This window comes from Desmodus rotundus, chromosome 1 (assembly GCF_022682495.2).
Source record: "Desmodus rotundus isolate HL8 chromosome 1, HLdesRot8A.1, whole genome shotgun sequence".
In the NCBI taxonomy this organism is placed as follows: domain Eukaryota; kingdom Metazoa; phylum Chordata; class Mammalia; order Chiroptera; family Phyllostomidae; genus Desmodus; species Desmodus rotundus.
The window spans coordinates 183,464,247-183,476,703 of record NC_071387.1 but is presented as its reverse complement, the minus strand read 5'-3'; the positions used below and the strand labels follow the sequence as shown (position 1 = coordinate 183,476,703).

Here is a 12,457-nt window from a genome sequence, read left to right as displayed (position 1 = left end):
GGATATTACGATTTTATAAGTGGTGTTGAACTCATTAATACTTGCATTTTTTTAAGCAGGGGTCCCTGAACAGCAAGTGCTTTAAATCCATTTCAGCAAGGAGCCCTGGACACTGACCCAGCCAGGCTGGCACAGAGTCCTGAAGGGCAGGACGGTGGCATATGGCGTTTTCAATTTGGGGATGGCAGTGCCGCCACACTGCAGGCCTGGGGCTCCCAGACAAGGTGTACTGCATTCCTGTCATGCGGCTTCCGTTGCAAGTGGAAGTGAGAGCGCTCACATGTGTTCCATCTAGTTTCTCACATGGTCGGGTTTATGGCCTGAATGGGGGCTATTTTTTCATTCAGGAGGCAGCATCCGAAAGGCCATAATAAAAGATGCTATAAACAGAGGGAAAGGCAGTCGTCTGTCTTGCAGTGGGTTGGTGTGGAGACAAGCAGCATCTGTGGGCCAGGGAAGGCCGGGGGAGAAGGCCCGACATCAGAGGAGTAAGGAAAACCACCTCACACGCTTCCTGTTAAAAGCCTGTGGTGTCGCCAACTTGGAGGACTCCGGGGTATTGTCCCTTGTAAAAATAATAAAACAGATGAATTGTGAGTAAAGAAACCTAATTAGAATAATTAGAATAGTGACAAAACCTTGATTTTAATAGACTTCCATGTAAAGCTGGTGGTGCAGACACACGGGGGCTACTTTCTCTCTTTTTGGAAAATCACTAATAAAACATTAAGGGGACCTTTTTTCAGACCAGAAACCCACAAAGACAACTTCTACTGTGAGTACCTGACAGGGGTGAATTAATGGCATGCTTGTAGAAACTGAACAACCACCCCTCAAAACAGATGAGCCCTGGACTTGGGTCGGAAGGGAACTGGACAAGAAACAGAAATCAGTCGTTCTCTGTGCTGGGTGCGGAGAGTGCGTACCTCGTGCTAAGGGCGAACACTGGATTTCGACCTAGCCACAGGTGTAGCTTAACTATAGTAAGACGACCGGAGATGGGAAGGCTGGTGGACGGATTGGACAGTTCTCTCTCTGATAACACAGCTTAGAGCACTACTTAATTCTTATTTTATATGTATGTTTTACATTGATAAAAATCATTTCAGAACTAGGGCCATAACTGAGTACGCTGTGTGTTGTGGGTTTTCCTCCTAACAAAGCATCCTTTGTTGTCAAAGGGAGGAATCATGACGCCATGCTCTGTCCAAAGACAAACCCAGTAACCCTTGTATTTGGCCCTATTTCTAGAGACATAATGTTTACAATCATTGCCAAATAAATATTTTAGTGCTTTTGATGAATCTTCATAATTGTAGCCTTAAATTCCAACCCTGAACACACACTGCGCACCATTTGCCAGATCTTCAAATCTTTCTCTTCAGCTTGCAGGACTCTCCGACCTGTGCACAAGGGATACCTGGCAGTGAGGGGAGGGAGGAGAAACTGACAAACGTCACTGAGGCTTTAACCAGGGAAACCTTGTGAAAACTTCTTATCAACAGGAAGTTATTACACACTGTGTTATCATTCGGATACCTACCAGTCTAACACTTTGAACCTGTCATTCCAAAGCTTCAAACATTCATTAATCACCAACTGAACATACTGTGGTCCCCAAAACAAGTAATCGTCACACCATTTTCACTTTGATATTTTAAATAAGACAGTTAAATTTAACATCAGAATATTCAGCATTTTTGGTTACTTATTAAGTGAAAGAAATATGATTTTTATGGGAATCATGATTTTTATTCACATACATGTATGTTTATTGTCTCATTTTCCTTGTTGATGCAAAAGAAATTGTGCAGATCTTTTTTTCTCTGTATCAATTTTTTATTTTTATTTATTTTAATTTTTTTAATTGTTTTTCAAGTACAGTTGTCTCCACTTTCCCCCCTCCACTCCCACCCGCCCCATCCATCCCGCCTCCCACCCTCGATCCTACCCACTTTGGCTTTGTCCAGGGGTCCTTTATACATGTTCCTTGATGACCCTTCCCCATTTTCCCCCTGTTCCCTCCCTTCCCCCTCCCCCCTTCCCTTCTGGTTCCTGTCAGTTTGTTCTTTATTTCAATGTCTCTGGTTATATTTTGCTTGCTTATTTGTTTTGTTGATTAGGTTCCACTTGTAGGTGAGATCATGTGGTATTTGTCCTTTCACCGCATGTCTTATTTCACTTAGCATAATGCTTTCCAGATCCATCCATGCTGTGAAGAATAGGAGCTCCTTCTTTCTTTCTGCTGCATAGTATTCCATCATGTAAATGTACCATGGTTTCTTGATCCACTCATTTACAGATGGGCATTTATCCTTTTGGAGTTGAATTGAACACTGAACATTCTCCTAAATAGCCAATTTAACAAAAATGTGTTTTAAACCCCGTAGAGTAACTAATGGGTGTCTTAAAAATGACCTGAGGTTTTAGAGAGCCCTGCCTTTCACTGAAAGAACAGAACCCTGGCTCTGTTTATGTTATATGATGAATACATACCATGCCTTTTTTCACCTAGGAGTACCAGCCTTGTAATACCAACTCATGCCCTGAGCTGAAGAAGACCACGCCCTGGACACCCTGGACGCCCGTCAACATCTCTGACAATGGAGGCCACTATGAGCAGCGATTTAGATACACATGCAAAGCCCGCCTGCCTGACCCAAATTTGCTGGAAGTGGGAAGACAGAGAATCGAAATGCGGTACTGCTCTAGTGATGGAACCAGTGGCTGCTCCACGGATGGTGAGTGGGGACTCCATGGGGGCTGACCCACTTCCACGGACTGGCACGTGATCTGTTCTCTACGTTCACAGAAGAGAGAGGGGGATTTTTCCTTTTGATGACTTTTGGTTTAGCAAGCTTTCTAACAACGATACCTTTAGGGCAGAACTGGCTTTGTAGCAAATTGATTGGAAACTCTTACTATAAAAATTTACTGGTAGTTACATATTGAGATGGTCTTATGAATTCAACCCTAAAAATAACACAATATTTATAGCAGGTCCATAATAGTTTGTGGGAAATTTATTTAGTATCAGAAAATATTGTGGAAGGGTGAGTGTGACCTTCTATCGTTTTTTCGGCACTAAATTTTGCAATAAGCTTTCCTTTTATCTCAAAACTGGACAAAGAAAACAGAATTGCATCTCTGTGTTTATATATATAAAAGGATTTTTAAGAGTACAGCATATGAGAAGCCTTCAATAGTCTTTGAAATTGCTTTGCTCCTTGTACTTGTATAAATAAATCCCTTTAGTAGCATATTAATAGTGTGGGCTGAGCTCTAGGGTAGACCAGAAAGTCCCTCCTCTGCCTGGGCATTTCTGCATCCTTCTTCATGTCTTCTATCACTCTCATCTCATGTAAGAAAATCTGATCAATTCTAAAAAGAAACAAGTGCTCACATAGGGGTCTTCTTAGCAGTGACAGTAATATCTTGCACTGGACCACTTCCCAACATTTCTTAGCACTCCTGTGTTTATAATTCTACCTTATTTTCCCACCACGAATGTGATAGAGAAAGCACAGCCACCATCAGTGCCGCTTTTAGAGAAGGAATGTTAGACCTGGGGGAGTTGTCCTTGAGGAACCACAGAGCTGGTGAGTTGCCATGTTGGACTGATGCAGGTGGAATAAATTCATGGAGGCGCCATAAATCTCCTCCCGCACTGCGGGGGAAAGCTCTTAAACAGAATGGCCGTGAGTAAGGGCCACCAGCTGTACACATGTCACAGAACCCCATGCCTCCTTCTGGGAGCTGAACACCCCGGGCAGCGTAGAGCCACCAGCCTGGATGCCTGCAGGACCAACAGTTGCCATCAATGGCCACTCCTGGTCGCACTGATTTCGCTGACATTAACTGTCTACTAAGTTAATGGCACTAACTCTCTCCTCCCCTCAAACTTTCCTGTTTAATAAGTCGTTTAGCAACTACCAAGCTTATGTTTCTTGGGGGGAAAGAAAGAAGTATCCTTTAGTGAAGAATTTTGTGTGGATAAGTCTACAATTAAAAAAAATAAACACTATTCACTTATTTCCTTACTTCAGAGCTGGCTGTGAACTATCTTATTTTTTATGATATCGAAGTAAAAAAAAATGGAAAATAAGTGACAGTGTTTCTCTGTACATTAACTTTATTCTCTTTTCTGAAAATAGATTTTATATTTCTTCCAGTTTCAGACAAATATAAAACCAAAGCTAATAATTATTTTAAATGTTAGTAACATAAACTAAGGAAAAGTTTAATACACTATAATAAAATATATTCTGTATTTTCTCCAAAAGTATATCATGGGCATGGCTTAAAAAAGACTTTATCATTCTTGTGTCTTAATGGTTTGAAGCTCTGAGGACCATCCACACATTTTGGTATCAATATCTTGAGAATACAAAATTGGACTTATTTGCCTCTAACCACACAAGATGCAGTTTAATTGTGAATAGTTGTTCTGTATTGATTAACCACAAAGTATCGGTTCATCACGAAAAGACAGCTCTAGTCCATTTTCTCTAAGGAGCATCCTGCCTAGGAGTCTGGGCCTGTTTTGACAGTGGGTCCAACTGCTGGCGTATTTGCCTTCTGCACGTCCCCAGAACTTTGGTGCATGCAGACTCTGAGACCCTCTGTTGTTGCTGTTGTCATCGTCGTCGTCGTTGTTAAAACCTGTATCGCTCTGCCTGCATTGGAGAAAGGTGCTGAAGGTTTTGTTAGTATTATGAGTGGCTGGCATTTGTATTAAAATGGACAGGAATGTTGACTGTGGCTCATTACACGACGTCAGTGCAAAGTGCCCTGAACAGACCTGACACACAGTCAGTATTCGAGCCGGTCTCTGCCCAGCCCGCCCTGCCCCCAAGCCCCAGCTCCCACTGCTGCTGCTTCTTCATCTACACCTGTTCCCGGGCAGCCCTGTCTTGATAGCAACTGTGAACTTCATGGGAGCATTTGCCACACAACAGGGTCACTCACAGATGTGCTGGGCGCCAGGCTGTGAGCTCAGGCCCACTGCTGGCTTCTGGAGCAGACATGTGTCTCCATGACTTCTGATTCAGAAGCTTGAACTCCATCCCTTTCACCAGCCTTCCTTCATTTTGCAAAGGTGAGCAGGTGAAGGGCCATTCAGAGAGTTAATGTCAATTTTAAAAAATGTCTGAATTATCCTGTTTTTCCAGACCATCTCAGTGATGAGTCCAAGGCCAGGTTATTATAGAATTCCCAAGGGAAGTGAGAAAGTTGTGTCTTCTTTGTAAAAGTTTTCCACAAAAGTAAGTGAACTGTAACCTATAACCTGTGTGAGGACTTGGCCACATTCAAAAGTGAGTTCTTACTTGCACCCTTATTTAATAGCAGGCACAGAGAAAGACACTTGAGTTACAGGAGGTTAATCATTCAACTACTTCTTTTTTAATTTTGGGGTTTGAAGTATAAAAAGTGTTCAACATAATTTGAGGATGTAGCTGTAGAAATAAAGCAGGCACTGATACAAAATGAAAGTTAGTGTAGACCCTGGTTACTTCGAGAACAAACACTTCAGCCTCTTCCTTGGCAGGCCTCTCTGGTGATTTCCTGCGTGCTGGGAGATACTCTGCCCACACCGTCAACGGGGCTTGGTCCGCCTGGACGTCATGGTCACAGTGCAGCCGCGACTGCAGCAGGGGCATTCGGAACCGGAAGCGCGTTTGCAACAACCCTGAGCCCAAGTATGGGGGCATGCCCTGCCTGGGCCCATCCCTGGAATACCAGGAATGCAACATTTTGCCCTGCCCAGGTAAGTGGATTGAGTATCTTGAAAAGATCTGAAAAATCAAGCACCTTGGAAGGCTTTCTGATCTAGGGAGGCTCAACCAACTTGCCTGGCTTTTGGGTGTGTATTTGTGGACGAGTGCGTGCATGAGAGGGGAGAAGGGTGTATTTTGGAGATACTAAGCGTTCAGTTCTAAACCACTGCAATAAGGTAAATAATGGAGCAAATCAGGTCACATGCATTTTTTTTTGGTTTATCAGTGCATATAAAAGTTATGTTTATATTATCCTGTAGTCTACCAAGTGAGTAATAGCATGATGTCTTAAAAAAAAACATTGTGCATACTTTAATTAAAAAAGACTTCATTGCTCAAAAATGCTAACCATCATCTGAGCTTTCAGCAAGTTGTAATCTTGCTGCAGGAGGGTCTAGCCTTCAACTTGTGAGCCCAATAAAGTGAAGCACAATAAAATGAGGTATGCTGTATATACCCACAACACAGACAAATATACAAATCACAGACTGTATCTTCCAGCTTCTTGGAAGTAGTTTAAAAACAAATACAATCTAGACAGCATTATATTCGATGTATTTCTCCTACTTTTAAAGACACTGAAACACTCTCCTGAGCACCTGTGAGGGTCATGGGCCCAGGCACTGTGCCCAGTGGAGAAGTCAGCCCTGGTCAGGAGAGGAGTCCTGTCCTTGAAAGTGGAGGCGGCCCCCTCCCAGGCTCTGATGAGCCCAGCCCTGTAGGAACTGACCTCTGTTCACCACAGATACCTACTCCAGGGCGACAGTTATCAGCTGTGTCTCACCAGGGGCCTGTAAGCCAGTCTCGTGCCTTCGGTCAGCAGGGGTCCACTTCTCCCCAGCTGGGTCTCCAAACATACTTCTTTCTCCTCAAAGCCAACAGAAGCTCTGTGTCTGGGTCTTCCTCCTGAGTTCTGCCTTTTCATTCCATGGAATTCCCAAGCTGGCAGAGAGTTAATAAAATGAGCTAAAAAAAGCCCCCAAGAGCCTCTGTCTTCCTAGCAGGTGCTGCCTGCTGACACAGCCCCACAGGCCCCTCTGTCTGGTCTGCATTCCTCCTGCCACAGCTCTGGGTGGGGCCCTGTCACCTTCCTCCCTTCCACCTGACCTTCCCATAGTCAGAGACTCTTCCACCCGCTGCCTCGGGCCACCCTGGGTGCTGGTCTGCAGCTGCCCTGAGGTAGGCCCGAGTGGGAGCTCCAAGAGGGCAGGGGCTGCTGTGAGGGTGTCACTCTCTCAGCAGTGCCCTGGCTCCCCACACGGAGGCCGGGCACACACTCGAATACCTACTTGTAACTGATGGATGAAGGGAAAGCAGGCAGTCAGTTACTTGATCTGCCATCTTTCACTCAATTTACCAGCAAGCATGTTTGGGTAGCCTACTGTGCACTATTCACAGGGTAAAGAAAGATGCAGTGATACCCAGGTCAGAAGGAATCTGGTGTTCAGTGAGGAGGCATCCTGCGAATGATGCCACTCCAGATGGTCACCAGCTATTGGGGTGGTGAGAAGATACAGAGGTTATGTCAGCCAAGGACCCATGGAGCTGGGATCAGCGACCCAGAGCAGGCTGCTTCCGACCTGAGTCTTGAGGGACAGAGGGGAGTTGGACAAATAAACAGAGATCAGAAATGGGGTGGAAGGTCATTCCAAAGACCAGGAACAATGTTTTTAAAGGTACAGAAGCTTGAAAGTATCTTTTCAGTAGGTACAAGCAACTTGCTGAGTTCTTTGAACTGAAACTGGCTTGTAGCAGTGCTCAGTAAACATTTTTTGAATGGGTAAATGGATTGATGGACAATGGAAAAATGATCCATGGATGGATGGATGAGTGATAGATGGATGGATGATGGAAGGATGGATGGGTGGGTGGGTGATGGATGAAAAGATGAATGGTTGGATGATAGATGGATGAGTGGATGAATGGATGAATGGATGAATGGATGATGGATGGATGGATAGATGGGTGAGTGAGGGATGATGAGTGGGTGGGTGATGAATGGATGGGCATATACATATGTACATTAAACGGCAAATACACAATTCCCAGCTTTGTAGCTGAGGCTCTCAGTAATGTTCCTGCTCCTGCAGCGGCTCTGCTTTTTGTAGGATGTCTCTGCCAGAATTTTTCCAGCCTCAAGCAACTCTTCCCTCCGACCATCCAGCTTTCCCAGCCAAGTGGTGCTGAGGGGCTGGGAAAGGTCACAGAGCTAGCATTTTCCCACAGCCCCAGCACTGAGAGTGGAGCACCCCTCCCCCGGGACTAGAGGGTGCCACGGGGCGGCATTATTAGATTCAGGCTCGTGCTGTAAAGTGAGCAGGGAGGGTGACGTGGGAATGTCAGGATCCCTCCAGGGACTCTGACCGTCCTGGGTTCCAGACTCGAGTCCTGGTGGCTGTCAGCAGAAGGTACAAGTTCCCCCAGATGCCGGACGCTGCCCTGACCTTGAGTGCGGGCCCAGGGCCCCTCTCAGAGACAGCCCTCAGCATGATCTGGGGGCTGCTTCCATTTTAGTTGATTTGATGGTGAAGACAGTATCATGTGTATATAACCTTAATGTCTTGAAATAGCTCTGTCCTCATTTTCTTTATGAAAGCCAAGATTCCATAGAGGGTTGGAAAAATATTGAGTGGCCCCTTTCCACTTGGGCAAGGGTGGGTTTGAGGGGCTGAGTTGGGCAAATGTCAGTTCTCTCTCCCACCTCCTAGAAAATTCCTAAACGAGTGATAACATGTAAAGGATGAAGGAGGGGTCAGAAGCACTCGGGGCTCTGGGTGCAGAGCTGCTAAGCCATGAGGAGGTCCAGTTATAGGGCTATTTTTACCTTATTTCAGATACTCTTCTCCCTATGAATTTACTCTTCTTAGGCCTATTGGATCCATAGTGTACACACACACGGGAATTTTATTTCATTAAAAAACAAGCTTCTTCATTATGATTAAGTTTGAAAATAAATCTAAGCACACTAGGTGAATGTAAAATACCTTTCAAACTTGATCTCCAGTTCTAATGTATTTGGTAAATTGCAACAAGGTATGAAAGTTGTAGTCATGAAAAAATGACCATTTTTTAACTTCTCGTGGGTTGATCCATAGAGTACCTTCACCTGCATGGTTTACCTGCAACAGTGAGAAATAGCTGGGTGTCTCTCCTTCACTCCTTTTCTTCAGACCACATTTAATTCGGAACTAAGGATTCCAGACCTTGGCCGACCAAGGTAGAAACTACAGGTGGTTCTTTTTACTAAGTGGTATTCACATTCAAATAACATAGTTCATTTTGTCTTTTTACGAACACCGCAAGTCAGTAAGTATGGGGGAGAGAGAACAGAGTGAGCATCTGACAGAGGGCAGGCTCCTTGAATAGGGGCGTTAACTGCAGTGTTGTCAACTCCAGGCACAGTCTCCACAGCAGATTCATGCTGCATGACTAGGACGTCACACCTGTGAACCGCACCTCCTTCCACACGTGCCCCTTCCCTCCCCGGCCCCTGGCAGCCTCCATTCTACTCTCTGCTTCTACGAGTGTGACACTTTATATCTCATATGGAAATGGAACCATGCAGTCCTCGTCTTTTTTTACTTATTTCACTCGCATAATGTCCTCCACATTCATTCATGTCATGGAATATGACAGGACTTCCTTTGTTTTAATGGACTATCCCGTTGTACGTAAGTACCACAATTTACTTACCCACTCATCTGCCGATGGATTTTATGTTGTTTCCACGTTTTGGCTGTTGTGAAGAATGCTGCAATGAACATGGAAGTGCAGATATCTTTCCGAGATCCTGATTTCGATACTTTGGATATATATACCTAGGAGTGGGATTTCTGGATTATATGGTAGTTTTTTAATTTTTTTATTTTAATTTTTACTTTTTAAGGACCACCATACTGTTATTCAAAGCAACTGCACCATTTTACATTTGCACAAATAGGATACAGGTGTTGCAGTTTCTCCACATCCTTGCCAACACTATCTTCTGCTGTTATCTAATGTTGTTGTTTTTTTATAATAGCCATCCTAAAACTTATGCAGTGATGTCTCCCTGTGGTGTTGATTTGCATTTCCTTGCCCATTAATGACATTGGACATTGTTCCCATATGCCTGCTGGCCATTGGTCTGCAGGTTCATTGTGCAGGAGAAAAGCCCAGGAGCTTCAGATCACATGATTGCTTCTAAGTCCGATGCTAACTCCAAACTAGATGAGGCATTAGACCCTCCTGAGCCCAAGACTGCCTTGTGTGCATGCAAACATCTGAACTCTGTGACATCTGCTATTCCAAGGCACTGTGACTCATCTGTGCCTTAATTTGGGGTGTGCACGCATACCCACTTCAAGCTTCCACTTGGGTTACAGATAGAGAAAAACTTCCAGCAAGTTATTCCCGGGGAGAATAGAGATGGCAGTGGGTGTTTGAAAATTTTAAAGTTCTAAGCAAATCTATGCCTGCCTTTTTTTCTGTTACTACAACCAATGTCAGATATCCGATTCATTCCCTCTTGTTTTCTGACATGCTTATTGCCTTTTGGGGAAAATGGTGAATTCTCCAAGTGTGGATAAACTACCAAATCACAAAATCCCCAGTTACACGTCAGATGTTTCTTTGTTCTATTTTTACTCTTTGCAAATTAAAATATCATGATAAACATAGTGTTGCTGCTCATGTGTCTCAAAAATAATTTTTTTTACCTGTGCCCATATCTACAGAGACGTACTACCCCATAAAGATGCGTTAAATCTCAGTGGGTATATACAAATACAGACTAGGTCATTCTGGCCAAAATAGCCTTGTGTCTTTAACAATTCTGGCATCCCCTTTCTCTGTTTGATTTTATGTAGAATATGGAGAAAATAAAACATGATATTATCTACATATAGTAAAAATGAGTCATCAGCTTTTTTATGTTGCTTGCTGTGGTTATGATTGCTTTTTGCTAACTGGAGTTGAATGACATCCTGGCTTTGCTCTGGGACTGGCTTTGCTCTGGCTTTGCTCTGGGACTCAGTAAAGCAGGGCAGGTCTGGCTGGCAAGAGAGAGGGTCAGCAAGGACTTAGACACAGGGCAGATCATAGCTGACACTGTCAGACAGAAGCCGGCAGGAGATCTCAGTTTAACAATGCCAGCTAATGCAGGAGAGAGCACCGAGATCCAGGTGGGGTCTGCTCACCCAGCGCTCTCCTAGGAGGCCCGTCCACAGGTATCAGGAACCCAGCCTGGAGAAAACAGGAGAACTGCTCAGAGTCACGGATAGCAATGGCAACAGTTCCTCAGGAAGCAGTTCTGCCTAATGTTCGCCTTCATTTCCAAACTGAAGTCTGGCCGCAGGTAACAGGTCCTGTGCTTAGTCTGTCACGTAAACACACCGCTGAGTCTGTGTGGTGTGGACTTGATAGGTTGTTTGATGCCTGCATCTGCGGAGTGTCTCCACAGTCCCCCACAGGACCTGACGCCTTTTCTTTATCCCTTTGTCCTGGAGCAAATTGTAACTCAATTAGTAAGGAAGGCTGTGACTGGAACTACCTGTCCTTGGCTGTGAGTCTCCCCTGGCCAACTCACCTGTGCAGTTACCAAAGGCAAGAGCAAGCTGTGGCTCCACATTAATCACAGCAAAATGTGGTTCATGGTCATTCTCGGGGACGGGGATTTTGTGTTACGTACACTGCACTCCTCTGTCATCCTCATGCTTACGTGTTATGTTTAGAGATTATTTCCTGCAGGAACAAATAAGAGGAAATGAAAATATGAAAGGGAGACTATGCAAAATAGGTCCCCTCATCTGAAGACCTCTAATGGCTTCATGGATGTGTCCCTGCCACGCACACACTATCTGTAGCCTCATGAGATTGGTCAGATTTTGCATTTCAGAGGTAATGTGACTTTGTGTCCCTTCTCAGTGGATGGCATGTGGTCTTGCTGGTCCCCCTGGTCAAAATGCTCAGCGACCTGCGGCGGTGGACACTACATGAGGACCCGCTCGTGCACAAACCCAGCCCCAGCCTATGGCGGAGACATCTGCCTGGGGCTCCACACGGAAGAGGCTCTCTGCAACACGCAGCCCTGCCCTGGTAAGCTGTGGGTCTTTGGAACAAACTTGCCTGTCCCCGTGATTTAGAAACGGTGAAATGGATCGTGCTACATCGCAGGTGCTGAAAGAGCGGAGCCCACCAACCTCTCACTGTCACCCCTGCCGTGACTTCAGAACAGCTGTTCTGCAGTAAGATGGTTCTCATCGTGCCGTAGTTTTAGAACTAGTAGCAGAAGCTGGTGACAACAAAGCGTTTATAAAATATTTAATCTGAGAATGAAATCTGAGATTGTGTTGAAAACCAGGGTGGGAGCATGGAGGTACCTTGCAAAGCTGCTTCTTAGGACGGGCCTCTCAGGGCCGTGGGGATGGGGTCTGAGCGCCGAGGTTGGCTGACGCAGGTGCCACTGCACCAGCTCCTGCAGCATCCTCAGCCAGGAATTAGCTCTGTTTTCTGACATGGGGGGACCACTGGGAATGAAAATGAGGCCTAACTTTGACATTGAAACACTTTTACTTTTTTAAAACTTGTTTCTGCAGGTCTTTCTAGAAGGTTCCCTTTATATTGAAAAGTACCTAGAAACCAAACTCTCACAGTCATTCTGAAAACTGGCACTTGACTGATGTTTAAGGGAAAGTTGTACC

The 12,457-nt window shown here is 44.9% G+C and overlaps 1 protein-coding gene across 6 annotated transcripts in view; it reads left to right on the top strand.

Moving 5' to 3' along the window:
• SEMA5A (semaphorin 5A) overlaps positions 1–12,457 on the top strand; it is a 451,159-nt gene that overhangs the window by 425,560 nt on the left and 13,142 nt on the right. For all 6 annotated transcript variants that reach the window (XM_053913864.2, XM_024578532.4, XM_053913861.2 and 3 more), the window contains 3 exons: positions 2,516–2,741; positions 5,549–5,767; positions 11,682–11,852. In XM_053913864.2, coding sequence (XP_053769839.1) covers positions 2,516–2,741; positions 5,549–5,767; positions 11,682–11,852 — 616 coding nt within the window. The remainder of the gene's footprint in view (positions 1–2,515; positions 2,742–5,548; positions 5,768–11,681; positions 11,853–12,457) is intronic.